At 37.0% G+C, this 23968-nt stretch overlaps 1 protein-coding gene across 1 annotated transcript in view; it reads left to right on the top strand.

Annotated features, from left to right (window-relative positions):
• Window positions 1-398: 398 nt before the first annotated feature.
• Window positions 399-23968, top strand: part of LOC311206504 (myosin-IIIa-like) — a gene marked incomplete at both ends in the record, with an annotated part of 40341 nt that continues 16771 nt past the window's right edge. Inside the window, 3 exons of the mRNA XM_084281868.1 lie at window positions 399-566; window positions 5369-5503; window positions 23740-23844. Of these exons, the coding sequence (XP_084137994.1) occupies window positions 399-566; window positions 5369-5503; window positions 23740-23844 (408 nt within the window). The remainder of the gene's footprint in view (window positions 567-5368; window positions 5504-23739; window positions 23845-23968) is intronic.

Below are 23968 nucleotides of genomic sequence, written 5' to 3'. Positions count from 1 at the left end.
GGCTCCCATTGCCCTGCCCCTTTAAAAAAAATAATAATAATAAAAATAAAAATCCCAGAGTTGCATTTTAGTTCCATTATGGGAAAGCTTCTACTCACTTCACTCAAGCCAGAAATTAAGGGAAATTCAAATAATCATTTGTACTAATTTGATACTGTGTTGACCATGTTAAGTACCTATATTAAGTGCAAACTTATTCTTTGTTATGCTTTCCTACACTACATGGAAGCAAAAAAAAAAAAAAAAAAAAAAAACCAACAACAAAAAAAAACCATCATTTTTAGTGTTAGAGTTTGGAATACATATTTGTTTTCATATATGTAGGAAACCAATTGTGAATAATCATTTGTTCACTGAATGCTGAAATTTTTAATTTTTCCTAGGAGCCATCATTTGAGATGCTTCCGTTGACTGGGAAAACAATCATATTTGATAGCTTTCCTGACCCCTCAGATACCTGGGAAATAATTGAGACTATTGGCAAAGGAACATATGGAAAAGTTTTCAAGGTATTAAATAAGAAAAATGGCAGCAAAGCAGCAGTCAAAATCTTGGATCCTGTTCATGTAAGCTACTTAAATTACTGTTGTTTGTACTTATTTAATTGTAACTGAATGCATTATGTATTATTTTTTCTTTTTCTTAAAATCTCAGTAGGTCATTTACATTAGAATCAATAGCTCCAACCTGCCAAGTAAAATATATTTTCTAGCTATCACTGCATTTTTTCAGTATCATGAGTGATCTCGGAAGTGGTCGCATATGGTAGAAGTCAGAAATAGACTTAAACTCTATTCTACTTTTGGTTCCGCCTTGCTTATCTTTTAATTTCAACTATAGACCTGCTTATTTTCCTTTTAAATACATGTACCAGAGTCCTAGTTTCTTATATTTTTAATGTTGTTCCTTTTTTGACATGCTAGCCAGTAAGGAAGCTATGCATTTTTAAGTGTCTTAAATGTCCCTTCAAACATCTATTTTGAGTATGTGCTTTTAGCTGGGTTAAGTGCTATGAGTGACACTTTAAAAATAAAACAACATACTTTCTTTTTGTTATTATTGGTTCTGAATTTTCAGAATGTGCCAAAACACTTAGAGATCCATCTTTTCAAATGGAAAATACAAAGGCAGTAACTCCTACACAGAAAGCACCAGGTGATGGGGATGTGGAATTATGTAGTAGAGGGCTTTTGTACTCAAAAACTGACAGTTGTTGGGAGGCAGATTAATGCTCAAAGAGTAAGGAAGAATGTTAGTTTGGTTCATAAGGTGAACTCCATTGACTTCGGTGATGGCTACGTGTGGTGTGAGATTGTTCTTGAGAACAGTAACCTGCTAAGCATAGACAAGGAGCTATTCCTTTTTTTGAAGTGGCCCCTTTGAGCTCACCTTTTGCACTCTCAGCACAGTGTTACAATTTCTGTTGGGCTCATAGGTCTTGTGGAGCAGATGCTGCTGTGTGTGAGCATAAGCTGGACTCATGGACTGCATAGCAGCAAGGACACTGTAGTGGCAAGAGGAGGTGTTTCCAGTCTGGCTCTGTGACCCTGCTACAATCATATGCTTTGATGTGAGGCATGTGCTTCCAATGCACAATTCTCTGGGCAGGTGGAAAAAAGCACACTGTGTTGTGTGAACCACTGTGTGTCACACCATGTCTCATTATGTTCCCGTGGCCTTTATGTCCACAAAATGTGAAAATATTGTCTTGCATTTTATTTGCTGTTTCCTGTTATTCTGTTTTTCATTTCAGTATACTTTCAAAACAACAAAAGGAGGCTAACCTCAATGCAGTATCACATACCTTTCCCGAAGTAAATGTGGTTTGCAGCTGAGCAATAAGGCTCCTGGTGAATTCAGATGCCTTGGAAACTGTTTGGACTCTATTGCTTTCTGTAAACTAAGTTTGCACGTTTACAATGAATAGAGGACTTTCTTGCAGTTGGTGTTCATATAATGCCAGTATGTCAGGAAATGTTTCTGCTTTAATCTGTTTTACAAGTGTTCAGGAATGGTTCTTAACAGGCAACTGGTTCTGAAGGACTCGGGTCAAGTTTCAACATTCTGTACATTTTAGAGGCTATAAGAAAAGGGTAGAAGATAAATACAGAGAGAAAGAAGAGGAAGTAAAGATGATGCTAAAAGAAAGAGAAACAGATTAAATAGGAGATAAAGAAGTAGCATATGAAGAAGCCAGAAGAAATAAAAACAGTGGATACAGAAGAAAGAAAAAAATATTAAGGTATAACAGATTCCCAATTTTAATGAAATAGTTTACTTAAAAGTCCTTTTTTTTTTTTTTTTTTTTTTTTTCTTGATTCTTTGTAAAAGCATGCAGTTTAAAATTTTCTTCTTGGTCAGTTGAGACTCTTAAACTTCTGTTCATCTCAGCTGCTGAAAACCCTGTAAGTTGTCACCCAGAATTTCCATGAACTGAGAATATTGAACTGGAAGCACTGAAAATTTTCTTTTTCAGCATACCCCAATATTATTCAAAAAAGGCATCTACTTATATTAAAATTCTAGTTTTGTTTTAAAACTAGATTTTTCTTCTGACAAATATTCACATGGATTTTTTTTATTGCCTATATTAAAGGTGTTTTTTTCAGTGCACAAACAAGTGAGCCAAGGATACTGATATGTAGTGGAAAGTCAATAACTCAGTCAACATCAGAGCACAAGACTTGAATTCTTAACTGAACATATTCTCCTTTTCTTTCTGACACCATTCTTCTTTTCCCCCTCCTATTCACAGGAGTTCTAAAGTAGCAGCTGTATCTCCATGTTGGTAATAAAATGGCAATCCCATATTAGAAATAGAGTGAAAGTTATAAAACCAGACCTTTTTGTTTAAACTGAAAGTATTATTAATGGCTGCAGAGGGAGCCATTGCAATGATGAAAAAGGTAGTTTATATGTTTTCTTTGAATTTTACTATTTTTTTCTTTAAAGATGGTTTCAGAAATGAGCAACGTGTAAGAGGTGGACTGAAGAATAGAGCAGAAACATGCTTTTACATTACTTAATTCAATCTGGAAATACCAATTTAAGAAACTACATTATCAGGGGTGATACAAAACTGAAATAAGCATTTCACATTAAATCTCTTTAGGCCTTTTAGATTCTTTATGTTAAATAACACCTCAGATTTTTGCAACTGAAACAAGAAAGCGAAGGTGTTGAAATGACTATGTATGAAGATGGAACTGAAAACAATCTTAGTCTTGTCCTTAGGGCTATAAGTAAGCACCATTGTACTTTAAGACTCTTAGCCAAGATACCTTATATCTAAGTTCACGTGAAAATATTCCGTCTACTGTTTCTGGAAGAGGCTCTCCCTTTAGCTATGTTTTATGCAGGTAAATATATTAAATTCAACCAAATATATCAAGTTGTCTTTTTTCATAAAATGCAAAGGAAGATTTTTTTTAGTATGTATAGAATAAATATTCTATTCATTTCATATCCCTCTTTTCATTTCTCCTCATATTGGTAAAAATTTCAAAATCTGAGTACCCCTCAGGAGACAGAAATATCTATTACATCACAGTGGGACAGTGGATAATTCTCTTCCAATTTCCCCAAGGCAGCTAGGGCTATTGTATGCTTTGTGTGTATTTTGGTTTTGACTTGATTTCTTTTCAGTTTGTCCTTTTGTTTTTACCAGATGCTCTCTCTCTCTCTCATTCCCTCTTATCTTTGTCTCTTTCCATTTTTGTCCTTCTGTTCCCTCCAGTACCTTGGTTGGTTGTTCCTTCCTTCTTGTTATTTTTTTGGCTGTGTTCTGCGTTGTGCTTGTGGGAAAATTCACTTATAGTGAATTCCTTCTTTTTTGACATAGAGGAAAACTTCCGCTGTTTTTTCCTCCTCTCCCCTGCTCTACCCTCCTCCCTTCTCTCTCCCCCTCCCAAAAAAAAATAAAAATAAAATCTCTAAAGCTCTTCTTTGTAAGAAGACTTATTCACATAAGCTCAATGTGAAATTTTAACAACCCAATTCCTGAAGATACTGGTGACAAGGGAAGTTCTTTGAGGTCAGTCCAAAAAAAAAAAAAAATAGCCCAAGCTAACGTGAGGAGCTTTACTTGGATTTAGTGTTGGAGAGACCTGCATAGGAAACAGGTGTCCTCCTAGGCACAGGTGTCTTATGTTGTGAAAAAAAAATAGGATTATCATTCATTAGGACTACAAAGCAACCCTTTTCACCCCTGTAGTCACTTCCATTCGGTGGTGGTGAGGCATGTGATAAAGGTTTTCAGCACTGAGTAGGTGCCTTTCATTGGTATGAAATCCATTCATATGGATAGTGCACTTCATGAGTAGCCTCCCTCTACAAGTGATTTGTCTATTTACTTTTTTTGTCTGTAAATAGCAAATTGTATTAAAAGCACTTTAAATTTGGTAACAGGTTTGCTATCCATGCTTTTTCAAGATCTAAAAAATGCAGGGAAAATGACTACAGCTATTCTGCCTCTACATGGCAGAACATGACCTAGATGGACTGAATGTTTTCTCAGTATGATGAAAACAGTCTAAAAACATCCCTCAATGAGCTCTTTTAGTGCATAGGTGAAAGGGGTTACCTGACTTGTCTGGTGCCCACAGTTGCTAGCATCTGTACGTGTATTTGGCCTGAAGAGCCTTGCACAGTTCCTGGTGCATGTGATGACAATCAGTTGTCAAGTCTTGCCTCCAAATGGACTTGCCTCGTTATGTAAGAAACATGAGGTCTGTTTAAAAAACAAACAAAACAACAATAAAACATACTGACCAAAATGCCACTATTCAGCTTAGTGGAAAAACTGGAGAAATCATGGATATCACCAATTTCTATGATAGCAGAAAATGAGAAGAATTCACAGATGATTCCAGAAAGTGGAATGATAAATGAGTAAGATGTGGCTGCAGTCATACTTGTTTGTGAACAGAGTGGTAGCAAGGTAGTTCCAGCTGCACCTTCTCTGGCTGGAGATAGCCTTGAGACTGGAGAAGTAACTGTTGACTTCCCAAGGCATCTGCATGCAGTTCCCAAAAACTCATCAGTCTGCAGCTATACACTTGTGGATTGCACAGGCTTCAACTTGAAATGTTCTTTGCCCATTCTTCTGAGAGCTCCTCTGCCATACCCTGTGCATTTGTTAGTTGAAATAGGCAGAAGACCAAGGAAAAGAAAACACGACTTTCATTAAGTAAACAAAACCAAGCTTTGTAGCTCTGCAAATGGCACATTAATACTTGGATTTATTTGTTTTATTATTTTTTTTCTCTTTGCATTATTTCAAACTAGATTTGAATAGCCTGAGAACTTTTTTTTTTTAATTGCTTTTATTATTTATTAACTCCTATGTATTTCTCATTTGTGATCCCAGGATATTGATGAAGAAATTGAAGCTGAATACAACATTTTGAAAGCTCTCTCTGATCATCCCAATGTAGTCAAATTCTATGGCATGTACTATAAGAAAGATGTGAAAAATGGAGACCAGCTTTGGCTTGTTCTTGAGGTAAATAATTTGGAAAAAAAAAATTCTTCAAGTCAGCATTCTTATGTTGAGTATGAACACAATGAATGAGATGCAAGTTTTCTGTTTGATGGCTTCCTTCGGAGTGGTTGCATGTGAAGTGATAAATACTGTTGTTTAGTTTTGTCAGTGTTTTGAATTAATGTTCTGATCTGATTTCAGTATTCTTGTTAGGTGTTTTATACGGCTAATACTGTGCCTTCAGAATTAGGATGTAAATGCTAATAGGACTTGATAGGATTTGCCACTTTAGATCTTTCTTTGAGAAAAAGTGTGTCATGGGAATCTTCCTTCTGCAGTATTTGTTTAAATATGACTAAGATATGATATAACAGGTAAAGGAACTGCTATGGTGATTTTTTTCAAAAATAAATGGTAGAAATGAGTTATGTTTTTTTTATGCACATAAATATACAAATAAGACAAATGAACAAGGGTAGAAGCCTGTTCTACTTGCCAAATACTGTTGAAAGCAACAGGATTTCCCCAAATGGCATGAGAGCAAGGTAAGACCTGTAATTTATGTATTTCAGTCTTTAATTTTGACTAATCTAGAAGCAAAGAACTTGATTACTACTATTTTCGTAGGTTTCCTATAATCTGTTCTGCAAAAACTTCCTTGATGATGTTTGATCATTGTTTGATAAGGTTGAGATTGAAGAATTAATTGTGTTTTATAATGCCAGCTACACAAATGTAATCCTTCTGCCAAATATCTCAGATAAGTGTTATCTAATCCTGAAAACAAGTTCTAAAAACAAACAAACAAAAAAACTTCTAAAGCTTTTCCAAATTCTGAATTGCATTGGGAATATGTTTTAGGATAGTTTGCACTGGAATTGATAATAAATTGTTAGGTTAGACTGCCATCAAAAGATGTCAGCCTTTTGTGTAGTAAGCATCTTTGTAAAATCTAACTTCTGTTGTGTCTGCTGGGCATTTGAGACTCCATCTGTGAAACTTCTGGCCTGTAAAGGATGAGTGCCAAAGAGCTAGGATAGAACAGACTGTGAGGAACAGTCAAGTGTTTATATTTTAACTTATATATTTTGCTTGGAGTTATTTTATTGATGTGAAGAACACAAGCTACATATAGCATACAAGTTTTATATTTACTCTTCACATGCTATGCTGCACATGTGCAAGTGCCACTGTGGGTTGGGTGGAATAGTCTTGGATGCTTTCTGTCGCTGCACATGCAGATCCATAAGTACAAAGAATTTCAGTTGGTGTGTGTATGTGTACGTATACATGAGTAGAAAAATAAATTTCTAGCAGTGACTTTAGTGAATCTATACTTCTAATACAAAGGTCTGTGAAAGAAACCTGTTATGGCATAGGTTCCTCCGGTGCATCACCTTCCTTTCAGCTTGTATGCAGCTTTACAGGGCCATTGCAGATTGTTTTTTCACAGTAGCTATATAGGTGTCTTAAAATTTATGAGTGTTTTTTTTTTTTGTAGTTATTTTGTTTTGTGTGTTGTTTGTTGGTATTGGTTTTGGTTTTGTTTGTTTTTGTTTAACTAATATCTGTATAAATTCATAACGGCAGCAATTAGTTTTTACTTTAGTTTATAGAGACTTATTGCTTTGGAGTCTGTTGTGTTTTGTGTGTTTTTTTTTTTGGTTTGGTTTGGATTTATGGTGTGGTTTTTTGTTTGTTTGCTGGTTTTGGAGTATTTGACTCTATGTAGATGTGATGAAATATTTTTTTTCCTGAAGAGGGAAATCCTCAGTTCTCAAAGGCACGTCCCACACTACATAACAATAAGCTCATCTGGGAAGATAGTTTTCAGAATTCTTTTTTCTTAATTCTGTTTTAGACATTATTTACATGAATTGTACTGTGAAATTCTTATACATTTCTAGTATAACAGTCATGTAAAACTATCACTGTTGCATGTGAATGCAACAGAGTATGGCTGTTCCTGTGCCCATATTTGTCTTAATGGGATGAAGGTCCATCTAGCCTGTATCCTGTGTCTGACTGGGGTCAGCTGTAGATATCTGTGGAATACTATGGGACAAAGCAAATCAGTAACATGTTAACATGCTTATGAAGCATGGGAGAATTCTGTAAAATGCTCTCCTAGCAGTTCAGCAACTGAGAGAGAGTTTAGAGATTTTTCGGAACCAGAAGTGGTACCTCTGTTATGAGAGGAAGATAACTGTAGAGAAAGGTGATTACATATAGGCATCTGTATGGCCATTTCTGAGGCTCAAATAACTAGCCTAATCCTTCTGCCAAGGATTAAATAGTTCTGGTATGGTTAAATGGAAATGAGGTAGTACAGCAATGTGCAAAACCACTGTGATCATGGACATCAGATTGATCACCATGAAATTCATCTGAAGACTACAGTATGATGATTTTTGATGTACCCTATAGTTCTGTGTTGCTGTTTTATATTGGACTTGATCATGTTTGGTTTTGGGGGAGGAAGAAGTTACTAACTGGATTTGTACTAATCTATGGCAAGTGGCTGTGAGGTCCAGTTTTGAGGCCAGAACTGGCCAAGTAGCCAAAAAGATTGCCTGTAGTGTTGTAAAGGATTCTTGTGAGTTTTTTTTAGTCCCAAATATCTGAATTATCAAAAAATTGTCATGTTAGTTGTAAGTTATTAGATATTCTGGACACTGAAAATGACCTTGGATGGGTTTATGACGAGGTTATTCATGTCTTGGTGTAAGATAGTCCACCCCACTTTTTATCTCTGTTTTCCAGGATTAATCTATCCTTACTTGACTTGTTACCTATTGAACCTGTACTCTCAAATTCCAGGACAAGATAGCTGTACATTCAATTTTTATCTAAAATTACCATTTTTATTTGCTGCTCCCTGTAAGGCCGTTTGGTGAAGATCTCAACAATGAGGCGCTGGATTCACAATTCAGGTTGAAGATACTTCTGAATAGAAATCATTAAAACAGATGACTATCAAGAATTATTTACCTACAATTAAATGGTATTAGAATCTGACCTATTGGTTTAGGTCATCTGACGGTTTGTATCTGTAGGTACCAAAACCAGTTGCTTCAAAATGATGGGAAAGATCTGTTGCAGGGTAATCCTGGGTGAACATAACATTTTTTCCTAATCTCTTCACTTATGAATTGCCTAATAGCATGTATCTTTATAGAAAATATTTTTCTAATTTGAAGTGAAATTCCTAGTTTTCTATTGAATATTTGAGTTTCATTTTCTTTGTTGTATTGTTCTGTCTCTGTGCTGATGTGTGGATTACCTAAATGATCTTGTAAAGCATTTTGAAGTTGCAGTGCTGTGAGCTGGAAATGTGCTTCTGGGAGAGCAGAAGCTATTGCTCATTAAAAAAAAAAAAATCTGTTAAAAGAAACAATTAAAAAACAATTACTTTCTTGATGTAATAAAGTATCAAGAGAGATGTAGTCAATCTCATGCTTTGATTTAGCCTTTAAGTGTAAGTCTAATCAGTTAAAAAACTTGCATAACGATTACATGGAAAAATAAAGTTGAACAACCTTTTCTCATAACACTTTTTCTGTATTTGACATTCTAGTAGTGTATTTGTAGGAAAATAAAGTTACCAAATAGTGTTTATCTTAATATGAGGACCTAAATTTGAGACTGGTATAGAATAAGAATTAAGTAAATAAACTAAAAGAAAGCAATACAAGAGCTTTTTATGTAATTAAGTTACTTTATTACAAAAAATAAATTAAAAAAAAACTTGCTCAATTCACTGTTTTTAAGGAAACCACCTACAGGAATGAATGTTAAGTAAAAAATACATCTATATGGTATAACAGTAGTTTTGACTAAGTTCAGTAATGCCTTTCTTTCTGTAGGCTGCACTTAGGCTGAACATCTGCCCCTGTGTGGATGCTGTTCGAATCATATTTATTATAAAGAATACTGCTAGAGAGGATTCTTGCCAGGATTTTTTTTTATTTTTTTTTTAAGCCTTGTCATGTGTTTCCAGAGATGTAGGCAGAAGAAATTGGCCTATTGAGTCTGTGTTGAAAAGAAACCACTTAAGTATTATACTTGGGATGAATCAGCCTAGCAGTTTTGTGTCAGCAGGCATCAGCATGATGGCACGGCTAAGGCAGAGTGTGCTATAACCCATTTGTTTCAGCTGTGGCTGTTAATTAGGAAGAGAATAGATCTAAGGTAATTGGAAATTAGCTGATGGAAGATGGAGCAGAGAGGCACATCATATTGGATCTTGCAGGTAAAGTGTGCAGGTTAAGGGCAGGTGGGGAGAACAAGTATCACAGCCCTTGCCTGAAACATGCTGCAAAGAACTACCAAGACTGAAGGCTGAAAGTACAACAGCAAGGTAAATAGGAGGTATTATACAGCTTTTACTGTTGTCATCCCGAGGCTAAGGATCATAATGCAACTTATTTTTATAGTTCATTTCCTACACAGATCGGGTAGAACTTTAAGAATCATCTCAATCTGTCTCCAAAAGACACACAGTTATGCTTGTCGTATTTGGGATATGCTTGGGTTTCTGAGTCACATAAGTGATCTAGTTTGTTTTATCATTCTCAGTATCTTTTTGTGCTTAGGAAATAGGAAAAACATCCATTATTTTTATTTTTATAGTAAGATATTTCTGTTTTGTTTTGAGTTAGAACAGCCTGGTAGAGGAAGACATTCAGATGGAGCAACTTCCCATCCAAACATTCAATTTTGTAATATCAAAATATTTTGTAGGAACCTCTGGAGTTATTGTTCTAGTGTGATCTTTGGCAGAGAAATCATGTGAAAATGTAGAACGGTTTGTGCTTGGAATCTGCTTCTCTAAAAACAGTTAGCCTTTTCTATTCCCTCAACCTTTTAAGGTGGGAAAATAAAAGCATAAAAAATGATTGCTGGAGATGGAGGAAATTGCCAAGAAGTTATAGAAATAAATACCTTTGTGCTGAACTTCAAGAAGACTGTCAAAGCCTCTTTTTTAGGTGTTTCGGTCTTCCATGTGTGTATGTGAACATTTTAAGAATATTTGCAGTGTCCTACTGAGTTAGACCAATGGTCCATGTAGCACAGCGTGAGTCTGTCCAATTTCTGCAGTCCATTTCCCTCATGCTGTCCAGCAAACGGGTTGTATTAAGTGTCCCTGCCTATTCTGTTTATTGTCCGTATATACTCACACTAAACCTGATGATATACTGTCATGCTCTGCAGTTTCCTCCTAGAGCATGCAATTTTAATTTTGTCATTATTACATAATTATTACTGTGTATAATATTCCACATACTAGAAAACACTGTTCTCAATGCTATGAAAGCATTTCCAAAACAAAATATTTTTGAATTTATGGTAAGAAGTTTTGAACCCTGTTCATTTGAGAAGGAAAATATGTTAAACTTTCCATTTGACTGCATTCTCTGTTTTCTGACCAGCTCTAATATTAAAAAGTACCTTCACAAACAATACTTGAGAAGTGCAACAGCACTTGAGGTAGTGCAATCTGTACGGGTATCAATTATGCATATTCCAGATTGAAATCAACCTGATTAATTTTTGTTCTCATGTAGAACCTTTTCTTGTTTCAGTGTAATCTTCAGTGGAGTAATCATGTGAAAATGTAGAATAGCTTGTGCTTTGTAACCTGCTTCTCTGAAGTGACATTAGCCTTCTCCACTCCTTCAACCTTTTAAGGTGGGAAAATAAAAGGATTAAAGAAATAGAGAAACAAAACGATAATTTGTATCATTCTACATTGTTACAGGACAATTGGTAGACTTTTTTGATCTTCTATGTGTTTCTTGATGTTAATTGAACTTGCTGATCAGATGCTGATAACTCAAAAGAATTACAGAAGGATTATTGCTATCCAGTTGGCAGCTGTATTTGCAGATTTAAAATCTGCATGAAGTAATTCAAAACTGTTACTTTGATATTTTAAAGTTAACTTGAGGAGGAAACTTTTAAAATGTATAAATATTTAAATTATCTTTTTAAGTCCATGGGACACTTCTATTTGTGTTTCTTTTTCTAAGGAAGAACAGAATCATTAAACCCAGTAAATAGAACCCCTAAGAGTCTGAATTAAACTGAACACAGAAAATCGTAGTGCTCCAGTTCATATGGCACTCTTTTCCCAACCACAGACAAGTACAAATCCATTGTGTGGATACCATTTAACCTCTACTCTAACAATTGTCTAAGTAGTCCCATATGGAAAAAAATGAATAAAATGCCAGCATACCAAACTGACAGCCTGCTGTACCAGGGTAACAGGTCCATTGCAACTAGATTGTTCCTAGTGGCTTGCCTGAGCTACAATCTAGCTAAAATGCTAGTAACTGTGAGAAAACCTATCTAACGAAACATGACTCTCAAAGGAAATCTGTATGGTAAGCAGAGAGCAGCAAGCCTGGGGAGAAGTCAGACATTTTGGTGTAGTCTTAATTAGCAATGATAAGGGCAGTTGCCGTTGTCTGGTAAGTCACTTACATATGCTGAGTATGTAACAAGCTGAGAGCCCATAATGCAAGTCCTTTATGTTTCTGTGTGGATCTTTTAGAAGAATTTCCATTCGTGAATTTGCCAAGAGTTGGAGAGTCCAGCAGGATGTGTAAAATATCAGTTACTTTCTCCATTCCAATACTAAAAATCAGTTTTCGTTGCAGGGGGGGTTACATCAAAGCTTAAAACAAGAAATGGACTTTGAAATGGAGAACCAAGGGGATAACAGAAGTCAGTTGTGATCTCAAGCGTCTGCAAGCATTTGTCAGCATTGCAGCAGAGTTATTAAGAAGGATTTGAAGGATAGTGGTGAGGTTTTCTTTTTGTTTTGGCTGCTCCTTCAAAGCAGAAAAGAAAGCATGCCACGTTGACAATTAGCCAGTGATGGATACCAGCATTGTAAAGATAGGAGTAGATGTGCTACTACGTAAGGAAAGGTATTAGGACTGCCATGGGTCTTGACAGTAAAAGCAGCTAGCTCATGTCTGGTGTAAGTGAGAAGTGGCAGCCAGCATGAGGATTTGAGGGAAGAATGCATGGTCAAAGGTGGCTAGTTAGGGGTAAGAAGTCTCCAAGACCTTCAAGAAAGTATTGCAATAACTCCTGGATAAAGAAATGAAAGATGAGCAGTATACCTGCTGCTATGCATGTGGCCTTGAGTGAATTTCTGTGCTGTTTCACTCTTGCATTTGGAAAGAGGAGTTTAGCAAATCAGATGCTTCCAAATATTTGCAAATGCTGACTGTAGTCCCAGACAGAGCCCTAGTATTCATGAAATATGTATAAATTTTCCTCACAGATCCATAAATGAACAGTGACAGCATGATTTACATACGTGTCAGACTGAGAAAAATCAGAGTAATTAATGGCCAAATCTAGTGTGGCTAATAATTTTGGATCCTTCACTGACCTACTTTACATGGAAGTCTCTCATGTTGCCTTTTAGACACCATGTTTAATTCTAATATATGGTGAAACTCACTGAAGTGTGTCCTTATTCAAAATAAAAAACAAATCCTCTGTTTTGTCATATACTGTCCTGTGTGTGGAGTAAGGTTATACATCTAAAGAAGTGAATCCCAGCAGGTCTAGGTACTGCATTGCATTGGGGAAGGGAGCTGTTTTGTAACTAGAGAGCGAGGTACTGAGTGCATAGAAATCACAGAATCATTAAGCTTGGAAAGCACCTCCTGAATCATCTAGTCCAACTGTCCCCCTACCACCAATATTGCCCACTAAACCATGTCCCTAAAATTCAAGGTTGCAGTGAGGTTTGCTACAAAAGAGAAGCAACCACCATCCAAAGCAAGATTGGGGTATCAGTGTGTGTATGTGTTGGCTGAAATTGCCAGAAGCACAATAAGAACTTCTAGGATCAGGACAACTGTAACAATGTCATGAAACTCAGGTCTCTTTCCTACCTTGAGATACATGTACATTAAGAAGGATAGAGACATATCATTCAAGTATTTCTGTCACTGTTGTATGGCTTAACGTGGATGAGACTTCAGCTGTTTGATGGAGGGCAGACCGGGTGGTGTAAAACTTGAAGAGACAAGAAACTGGAAAAGAAACTGTCTACTTTTACGCTCGCCTGAAATTTTGCAGTGGGTAACAGTGTATTTACTTCTGACTCACTAATTGTGATTTTATGAGCTCTTTAGGGGTATTAATAAGCTCTGTGCTAGGTAAGCAGATCAATATGTTTTAAAAGCTGTTTATCTGAATAATCCTTGACCAGGAATGCAATGCCTTTACCTCAGTCCCATATCCTGCCCTAGTCTGAAAGGGCATGGGGACCTGTCATAGGTTTGGAGCAAGGGAAGGGTGTGATTCGTGAAGCTGCTGAACTTCATCAGGTGAAGATTTTGTCTTAAAATAACAATACTTGTAAGGAACAGGTAGGAATATGGAAACTGGAGGCCTCTGTGAGTATTACACCACATCTGGAGTGACTCAGGAGTCTGAGGAAATGCACAGAAAGGTGCTGGTGGTCTCATTTTGGCTTTCAAAGAGATGAGCCTATCTAGCAACAATAAAGACATTACTGTATAGAATACTTCTCTTTTATGTTAAATAGTGGATCTTCTGATTTGTACAGAGGTGTAATTTATTTGGGATTTTCCTTTTGAGAGCTTGCAGTATGTCTTTGTTAGATACCACAGTTGCTGTACACAGAGGTGTTACTATCCGAGACAATAAAGGCAGGTTTATGGAGGTGTGAAAACGTGGTGGAGTTTTGAAAACACACTGGATGGAAGTTGGTCTGTCTAATAAAATGCTATAATACAGGTATGCTTTTTTTGCTTTTTTTTTTTTTTTTTTTTTTTTTTAGATGGGAGATTTAGTTTAAAACAATCATCTTTCAGAAAGTAAGCGTAGTGGAAAATAAAGTTCTTTTTTCAGTGGGGGAGTGTTGGAGGGGAAGGGAGTTGTGATTTGTCTAACATCAGGTATTTCCAAATGACACATATAGAAGAAAAATTAAACAATTGAAAATTGCTTTTTCATATTATTCAATGTGGATCATTTTTCAGCAATGTCTGTGGTTATAATTGCTCCACTCTGACCAACATTGAATAATTTGATCCATTACACATCTGAATCAGCCTTGATTTCTCCATTTCTAATGTGTACCTCTTTGCTTCCCAATTATAGCAATTTTTCACTCTTGAATTATATCCCATTTTCCCAAGATCAAAGTTGTATGGCTACAACTATTATTTTGTGCTTCAAAGTTTTAGTAAATACTGGTATTTTTTTTCTGCAAGATGAGTATTTTATATTACATTGTGGTTTGCAGGGTCCACATCTTTTAGGCAGCCATTGAGCATATATTACGGCCCACATTGCTGAAGAATATAGAAAATGCAAAAAGCTTGGTATGATAAATCTCTAACAACTTTGCCACCAGAAGGGGAGACAGAGAAAAAGGAAATTTTTATTATTCCACTATGTAGTTAAGTAGCATGTGAATACTATGCTCTCTATTCTAATATTTAACATTACTTTGCCTTCTATATTTTTTATTACAACTTTATTAAAGATATGAGGTTATTTTTAATCAGAAATGAATTTGTGCAGCTATAGGTTAAATCCCACATCAGCAAGCTTTCTTTAGCTTTAGCTGGGGATAGCATCAATCAAAAGAATTCTTGGGGTGGGGTTTTTCTCTTTTTGATTTAGACACCTGAAGGTTAAATGCTTAAATTCAAATGGAATATTTTTGCTGTCTTTGTTCTCAGTTTATACATGTATGTTGGGTTCCTTTATAAAAGGTGTGTCTGGAGCAAGTGGACTTGTCTGCAGGGAGGGAGATTCTTCCTCCTTGTTCTTTGTCAGGCAGAGAGGTTGGAGGCTGCAGAATTTGGGAGAAGAGCACTACAGCAATGAACCAGAAGCTGCAACGTGCAGGAAGCAGACAGGTGTCAGCACTGCCAAAAAGAAAATTTTCCTGGTGTCCAGAAAGTCAGTTTGTTGCAGCTCAGAAAGATGTTGGCTTAGCTGGAGTCAGACCCTGAAAGCAAAGACCTGTCTTGCATGCACACTGTGAGGAGGGGGAGGTCGATTTACAGAGCACTTTGATTTCAACTGTTTGAGCTAATCTCTCTGAGTTAAGTATTCTAGTAGCTTATTTAAAACAAAACAAAACACTTCTGATTTCAGAGTCCTTTTGGTTCTTACAAAATTTTCTGTATGTTTTGGTATGTACCTCTCAATATTCTTGCAGGTTTAGGATCCCGTCACAGTTACTGAGTCACCATAGCTGCTTTTGCAGTCACCAGACAGAGGCAGGGAACTCCAGAGAGTGGTTAAATTGACCTGTCCTGCACTCTGCTGAGTGGAGAGGAATTGCCTTTAGGATAAGTCTGTTTCAGCTTTACTCCTTTTGTAAAAAGAGCCTGGAGACAAGGCCCATTGTTTCGATCCGTGCTTTCCCAGCCATGCTTTCAGACTCAATAGGGATGATTTTGATTGCAGTCATTTAAATTACAGTGAATTATACTAAATTATTGTCTTCATCTAAGAACACAGACATAAAATGAATTATGTGTAGTGTGGACATGATAGTGCTTGGAACTACTGTCTGAACCTTGATTCATATAGAAATGAGGCTACAAAAGAGGAAGATGCTTTGAAACATTTCGTAATTGGTAAGGACTGAACAAGGGCAACGTGCTTCTGAGCAGGCAATAGAAGCTGTGAAGTGCTTGCTGTTACTCAGCCCAGCTTACTGCTAGGCTTCTTGTGTTTTCCGGAGCCTTAGCTCTAAGTTTGCAGCAGACAGTAGAAATGTTTCTTTTGATGTTACTGATCTCTAACTTAGGCTCTTATTTTTCTCCCTACCTAAATGAGTGTTTTTGCATTCTGAAAGTTATTTTTACCATTGCTCCTTATGTAAAATAATAAATGAAAATAAACTGATGATTTGCACTAAGGTTTTTGTATCAAAATGTTCCATCTTGGTAAACTGTCTCTTGTGCTTGTTCAGAAAGTCCTGGACTCTTTACTGACCAGTGTCTTTTGGTTTTGTAGTAGTTAGGTCTGATTTTGCAAAATGATCCTTGAACGGAAATGTAGTGGGAAATAAGTTTCTTGTATACACTAAGGCCCTAGAGCTATCTTTGGATGACTTTATACAGTCCAAAAGTACAAACAAGCTTTGGAAACCATCACTAAAATAAGAAGCTTCCCTTTTGGTGTTTCCGCAGCTCAAAAAGTATTATCATAAAATGCTGCATTTTAAAAGCTGCAAGCTTTTGAATGTAGGGAAAAACAATATCAGCATAGATGTGATCTTTTCTATTTTGGCCACAGAGTGAGGTGGAGACTTCTGTGTTCTGACTGAGAAAGAGACTGAAGGACATCATTTCTTGAGAAGGAACAGGCAAACTTTTCCTCTGGGTGCTTGTGTTGTCACTGCATGAACTTGACAAGGAAAATGAGAAGTTAAAAGCCAAACTGAAAGCGGAGAGATCAAAAGCAACAAACAAACAGCCGCGAGGCAGTGACTAACAGCCCTGAAGGTGCTAGATGATGTAAAAGAGCAAAACTACAAATAGTACATGGACTGTGATCACTGAAGCTAAATAACAACTCAGGAAAGATGTCTTTCAGAGACATGTCTCATTCACGCTAAATTGAAAGCAATCAGCTTTACCTAAAAGCCCAGAGCATTGGTATAGTTTCTTTTGATTGTAGGTTGTCTTGTACTATTGTTAGGAAAAACATAGGAGTCACAGTGCACATCTTTCCTCTGTTTGATGTGGAATTAAAAATATGCTGTACAGTCAAGAGCTGCATGTTGAACCACTTGGCCCATTGAAGAAACTGATGTGGTTCTCCAAGTCAAGGACCCATGGTATCTGTGATTGGTATGAGATGCCAGTGGAAAGTGTTCTTTGGCTGTAGACAGCTGTAGAGACATGTCACAGTTCAGGCAAAGAACAGGAATTAATCTGGTCACAACTGACTGTGACAGCCAGTGTGGTGAGAAATGGAGTCCATCGAGTTCTTGGAGACAGAAGGCGAAGGAAATGACTCTGGAAATGGCCATATGAGGTTGGTTCTGCTCTAATTGACAAGTTCTGTTTTGAAAAGTTGAAGATGGAAGGATATTTGAGTGTAAGAGATCCCAAGATAATTGCGTTCATTTTCCTGAGGAAAGGAAGGTTGGTGGAGCAGTGGAGTAGGAGTAATTGGCCTTCGAAAAGATTGCTTCACCTAGCTTGGAAAACTGGTAGGTAGCTGTGCTTAGCGAAATAGCATAAAAAATGAAGGAAAGTGGGATAGTTGGGCAGGTACTGAAAGAAACAGGATAACTGGTGTTGTAAGGGGAAAGCAATAGATGGTATCATGCCTTTTGTAAGGATTTGTTGTGTTTCCATGTGACATCCTTGTGAGGAAAACATTTATGTGAAGTTTCTGCAACTTCCACAATAAAAAAATCTAATTTTTGTAAAACTTTACTCAAAGAACAGTGGTAAGTAATTCACTTTCAGGCAGGGAAAACCACAAGTGGGCATCAGCTTTTGGCCTGTTTCTGTTCATTAATAACCTAGGTGAGGAAACAAATTCTGCATAAAAAGTCCAAAATGGACACCTAGCTGAATTACAGACATGTTGGAGAATAGCTTCGTATTCCCTGTTGTGACACACTGAGGAACTTCTTGGAATCACGGTATAAATGCAGTAGACACATGTAAAGTACTGCTCCCTATAGGAGGAAGAAGTGGGATATGTCTGACTAGGCCATGGGATTGCAGAAATGGGATCTGCAAAGTGCAGATGTTTCTCTCTCTTTTGTTTTCTCTCCAGTTTTTCCCAGCTGAGACTCCCAAAGGAATACCATATTCAGTCTTGTGCAAAATATTTCACAAACATCAGTGGCAAATTGTACACAGTCTGTGTTTAGAAAAAGTATATTATGTCAAAAGGTTATAGCAACTAACTTTTTTTCAGCCCACAAAAGAGGAAAATAGCATGTCATGCTATTATATAGCATATATAACATCTTCTATAGTCAGAGAAGATGTTAAATAGAGAAAAACAACCATTTATTTTTAAAAGCTATAGGGAAGGGTAAAAGTAAAGCAGTTTTATTGTCAGCAAGGAATATTTGGGTTGGATAGTAGGAAATATGCCCTGACTACAGGGCAAGTGAAACCCACCAGCTGCTTAAATGGGAATCTTCCTCACTGGGAGATTTTTAGGAGTAGGTTAGTCCAGGTGTCTGTCAAGAACCACTTGAAGGTACTAGATCTCTACACAATGAAAATACAGTGGGTTAAATTACTTTTCATTCCTGTTTATACATGTTTCTGTAGTTTTGTGACCAAAAAGCAGCAGCAGATCAGATCTTTTTTTTTCTTAAGAAAGCCAGGACCAAAAGGAAGGTACAGCCAGCTCAGGGGCTGGCAGCACTGTCATACTGCCTGCTCAGGGAAACAGCTGAAATGTATTGATCTATCAAAGAATAGGAGAGAAAAAAAAAAACTAGTGCCTGAGATGCTTCTAGGATTCTTGTGTGTGAAGACATAAAGCAAGATGGGACAAAGCTACTTTTTCATAACTATTACTTGTGTATGCCTCAAGTTGTGCATGTGTGAGGTGTTACCCAACCAATTCTGTCCATGCAGCCTGTAAGGATGGGGCAAGTAGTAACTGTAGTAGTTGTTACTATAGCTGTTCGAATCCAAGCTGCTGAAATAAGATGAAAGTGCCTTGACAACTGCAGGATGCAAGCAAATTTCACCTGACAGCTCAGCACAGATGCATAAATTAGGAGCAGCTGGATGATTAAAGGCTGTAATAGTCCTAACAAAAGTGCAACTGATAGTTCTCTTAAAAGTGAAGCTGATGCTTGAATTGTTATTCAGTGAGCTTCAGAAACCAGAAGAGCTGAGCACAGAGAAAAGTATCAGCTGGGTCAGGTGAAGAGTGAGTAAGACCTACTCAGAGAAAAGAACAACTGCACGACTGTGATGTGGTGACAATTTTAACTGACATTTCATGTTAGAATCGTGCTATTTTATCAATCTATTGCAGGAGAGAGCTTTGCATTCTAATAGCTCAATTATAGCAGCACAAGGTTGTGGCAGATGGGTGGGTGGAGGACTGTGTGTCATCCTGGTATGAGTCTTTGCCTTTTGAGTGCCAGAAAATCATAAGGGAGGAGCTCTTTGTCACCGCTCTAGAAGTCATAAGCACATTTTCAGATGGATCAAGTCTTCTATCAAGTTCTGAGTATGCAAGAATTCCTCAGTCCTTTTCTCCTGTCTGTCTGAATGTCCAGACTAGGGACTTAGTATTTTTAAATCCAAATATTATTAACCATATAAAAACACAGCTTGACAAGCACCTTCAGAGGTTATTGGGTCCATCCCTCTGCTCAAAGATGATTAACTTCAAAGTTACAGTTTTGTACCAGGTCTTTTCCATCTCTGGTTTTGGTATCTTCAAGGATGTAGATATTGCATTCTTGCTGAGTGATGTCTTCCAGATCTTAAGGACTCTCAGTGGGAAAATGCTTTCATGGTGTCCAGTAGGAATCTACCATCTTGCAGCTGGTAGCTGTTTCCTCTCATCCTTTTGCTGAGTGCCTCTGGGAATCATCTGTCTCTGTCTTCTGCACCTTCTTTTACGTAGTCCAAAGACTTCCATTTACCCCTTCAAGTTGGCACAATGGGTGGCTTGCAACAAAATAATAGCTACCAACACCTCTATTCTCTAGATCACTGGAAAGAAGAAAGTTTTTGTTTGTTTGTTTGTTTTTGTTTTGTTTTTTGTTTTGTTTTGTTTTAATGTATTTTTGTTGCCTTCATGATTTGTTGTTGTACAAGCATTGCAGTTAGCTACACTCATACACAGTAACTTTGGTAGGAGGTTGCACAGGTTTTACTGTCGACAATGTACTACTAAGAAGCTGCAGAGATCATAAATGCAAGCTGCAATATTTATCAGCACCTCAGGAAACTTCCAGTCTGGCAGTACTACTAAGTAATATTAATCCAATAATCTCATTGAAGGACTGCATGATTTAAGAAAATGTGATTTTAAAATATTTATTTAAGTTTTTATGGCTCTGTCCAGATTTTAGTCAACATTCCCAAGGATACTTTATCTCCTTGCCTACTCAGATTCCCATTTGCAGCAGTCAGTTTTGGTAAAGAAAAAAAAAATCAAAACATAGCAACAACAAAATAGGAGCTTCTACAGGCATGGTCCAGAAGTGCATCAGGCAGTAGTATTGTAGTTTTCTGTAGCCTGTAGTTTTGAGGGGGAAGAGCAGTAACTGGCTTATAATGAGAGACACTTTTGCTATTTTTATGATAAGCTTGTATTGAAAACATATGTAATTTTATGGTCTTAGGAAAAAGAGTCACTGTTTGAACTTCAGTTATAGGGACATGTGGCAGCTTCAACTGCAAAAATAAATAGTAGGAATAAGAAATGAGACCAGAGGCAATGGTTTACCCACAAGGATTTGTGTGGCCTGCAGAAAAATAGAACAAGGTTAATGCTAACCTGTGTCATCTTTGTCGTCATCGTTCCTCCCCTCCCCGCCCCACGCATCTCAGAGCACACAGATACAGTGTCTGCCATAATCTGCTTTTCTAATTGTGGTTTGTATTCTCATAATCCCTTTTCCTTCAGTTAGCTGCTTCCATTCTATTACCTAGCTTTATTTCGCCTCATCCTCCTGTGGCAGTGGTCAGAAAAAATACGAATCATCTGCTATAAGTAGAAGTACATCTTTTAGAGACAGAAGGAGCAAAAGAAAAATTGCCCTGTGCATGCAAGAGCCTCTATCTATGAGATCCTCAGCTGACCTCTACCTAACTGCTGCTCTGCTTGGGATTCACTGTAGATGTGATCGCCCCCGGTGATATGGGTGACTTTTGTTATTCTGCTCAAGACCTGCTCAGCTGAGCTTTTACATACCTACTTTCAGTTTTGGTTTGATGTGAAATTACTGTTTTCAGTACCTTACTTCACCTGGTATTCTATGTAATTTCTATCTAATAATACAGATAGTTATAACAGGTGCTTATATTTTACAAGATTGGTAGAAAAATTAGTTAAAGCAACATGTTAAAGCGAAAATAAACACTGTTTTCCCAGGCGATTAAATTCAGTGTTGGCTTTACTACCTACATATTGAAGAAGGTGATTTCTGGAGTATTGTTCCTTCTCCCATCTACAGAAAGAATATATCACTTCTGTGCTAGTCCTCTTTGCCTCGCACAGAAAGCCTAACAGATATCCAGATCTGTAACCAAAATAGAAGACCCATCTATAAAAAGCAAAATTTTAATGTTAGATTAGATAAGAAAAGTATTTTACAGATTATATTTATGCGATTTATTTCACAGCTGTTTTGCCAGTTCTCAGACAGTGCCCTGCAATGCGAGTGCATTAATTGAACTGGACTTGTCATCATCCATTGGGTATGATTAAATATGTCGGTGATGTGGCAAAGCTAAAACAGCTGAGATTCTGGAAGGTGAATGGCATTGTAGAAAATGTAAGTAGAAAAAGGCAATGGAGAAGGCAGACCAGTATGCCTAAAGACAGTAAATTCAATCCTGCTTCGGAATCTGACCCTGATCCCACAAAGCACTTAATCTCATCATTTACGCACATGAGTTTTTCCCTTCTCTAAGCATACATATTGTCCCACTGAAGTTAGAGGGTGAGACTAAGCAAGTACCAAGACTGCTGCCGTACATCTCAGCATTTATCAGACCAGAGCCTTCACTGACCTGACAGGGGGAAATATCTTACCACAGCACTTATTTATTGAATGATATTTGTGTAGGCATTCACGCAGTGCAAGTTCAGTGCAACCCAGGGTTCCTACAGTAGTCAGAAAATTGTTGTTTTGTTTGGGTACAAAGGGATGTAAAGTGTTTTTACTGTAAGGTGCATGTCTTTTCTGTAGTTGCTGCACAGTAAAGAAAAAAAAAAAAAGTAGAGGTATATAAGAACAGATTAAAAAAAAAAAAAATCAAATATAAAAGTGTCCAATGTCTGGAGTTCTACCGTTGAAAGATTTTATTGATAAATTATGCCATCATGAATAAGCTACCCTATTTGCAGTCAGAAGGATTTGCAATTTTGTGCTACTTTGATAAAATGTCTTATGTGGGTATTTATTTTGGTATAAAAAGCTACTAGATGTTACAGTGTAAAACTTAAAGATTATTTCATTGTTTTATTAGAAGCAGCTACTCCTTTAAAGAGGCAGTGGCTCTCTAATCAATGAGTTTTTTTAGGCGCTGCAGAGTAGGTATCATTAGGGATAGTTTAAGACTTCAAGTACTGATTTCATCTTTGCAGGTACAGAACTGCTACAGACTTAAATTGTTTCTTCTTCCTCCTGAAAATGTTAAGTGGTAAAAGAATAAACATATGAAATGTTGCAGTTCTAAGCTAAATTGCTGGTAATCTTTAGAGCACAAGGTCAAACCTGTGCTTCTTGTGTATACAGAAGCAAAGGGACAGGTCTTGCTGGAGTCTGTCTGCAACTGAGGCAGGAGAAAGTGTAGGTTGTGGCTGTCTGCATCTGAACGAGGAGCTGAGAGGGCTGATTCCACAAGGGCTATAATTTATCCTACATCCATGACCCACCTGGTTTTGGTGATAAACGTGACGTCTCTTTCCACTGTGCTTTCATCGCCATCCATGAAGCCCATCTCTTGTGTATAATGTCCTTCTGCACAACAAATTACATACTGCTTGGCAAAGAAGGTAACTTTTCCCTTGGAAAATTTTCCTGTTGGGGGAGTTTCTCTGCCACCTGCCTTCTGATGCCTGAAATCCATTTTACATTGTATGTAGCTTTTGTACCTGAGAATTGATGCTGTAATAATCCGCATTGCTGGTGAGTTGCACATGATGAATATAAGAAGCAATTAGCGTGCCCCACAGAACATGCTTTCACAGCAAATTTATTGCTTTATAAGCTACTTCCATTTCAGTGAAAGGCAATTGCTTATATAGGAAAACAAAAAAATAGACTCCTGTATTTGCATTTGGGCAAGCAGAATTAAATGCAGAAAGTGGTTAAAGGAGTTGGCATAAGTTGCTGTTTTTGTTGTTTGCATTAATGGTAGATGCAAGAACAAATTTGTGGTTTGCCAGTTTAATAAGGAGTTCATTCAAGCACAAATATAAAAACTACTGTAAAATAAAACCAGGTGGCTGCTCCAACATTTCTTAATTCCTTTTTATATTCCAATTTTATTTTGCAGCTGTGCAATGGTGGATCTGTGACTGATCTTGTGAAAGGGTTTCTGAAGAGAGGTGAAAGGATGAATGAACTTATAATTGCTTACATTTTACGTGAAGCTCTGATGGTAAGATAAGCTCTCAGTGAAAAGGCAGTCAATATTCAGTAAATGTTTTTTTTCTTTGAATGAAGGTCATGTCCCCATTAACACAGCCTTTATAGCAGTGTTTAGTGAAATCAAGGTAAAGTGT

Source organism: Netta rufina (assembly GCF_964035555.1).
Source record: "Netta rufina genome assembly, chromosome: 2".
Classification (NCBI taxonomy): domain Eukaryota; kingdom Metazoa; phylum Chordata; class Aves; order Anseriformes; family Anatidae; genus Netta; species Netta rufina.
This window is presented reverse-complemented; position numbering and strand designations above follow the sequence as displayed.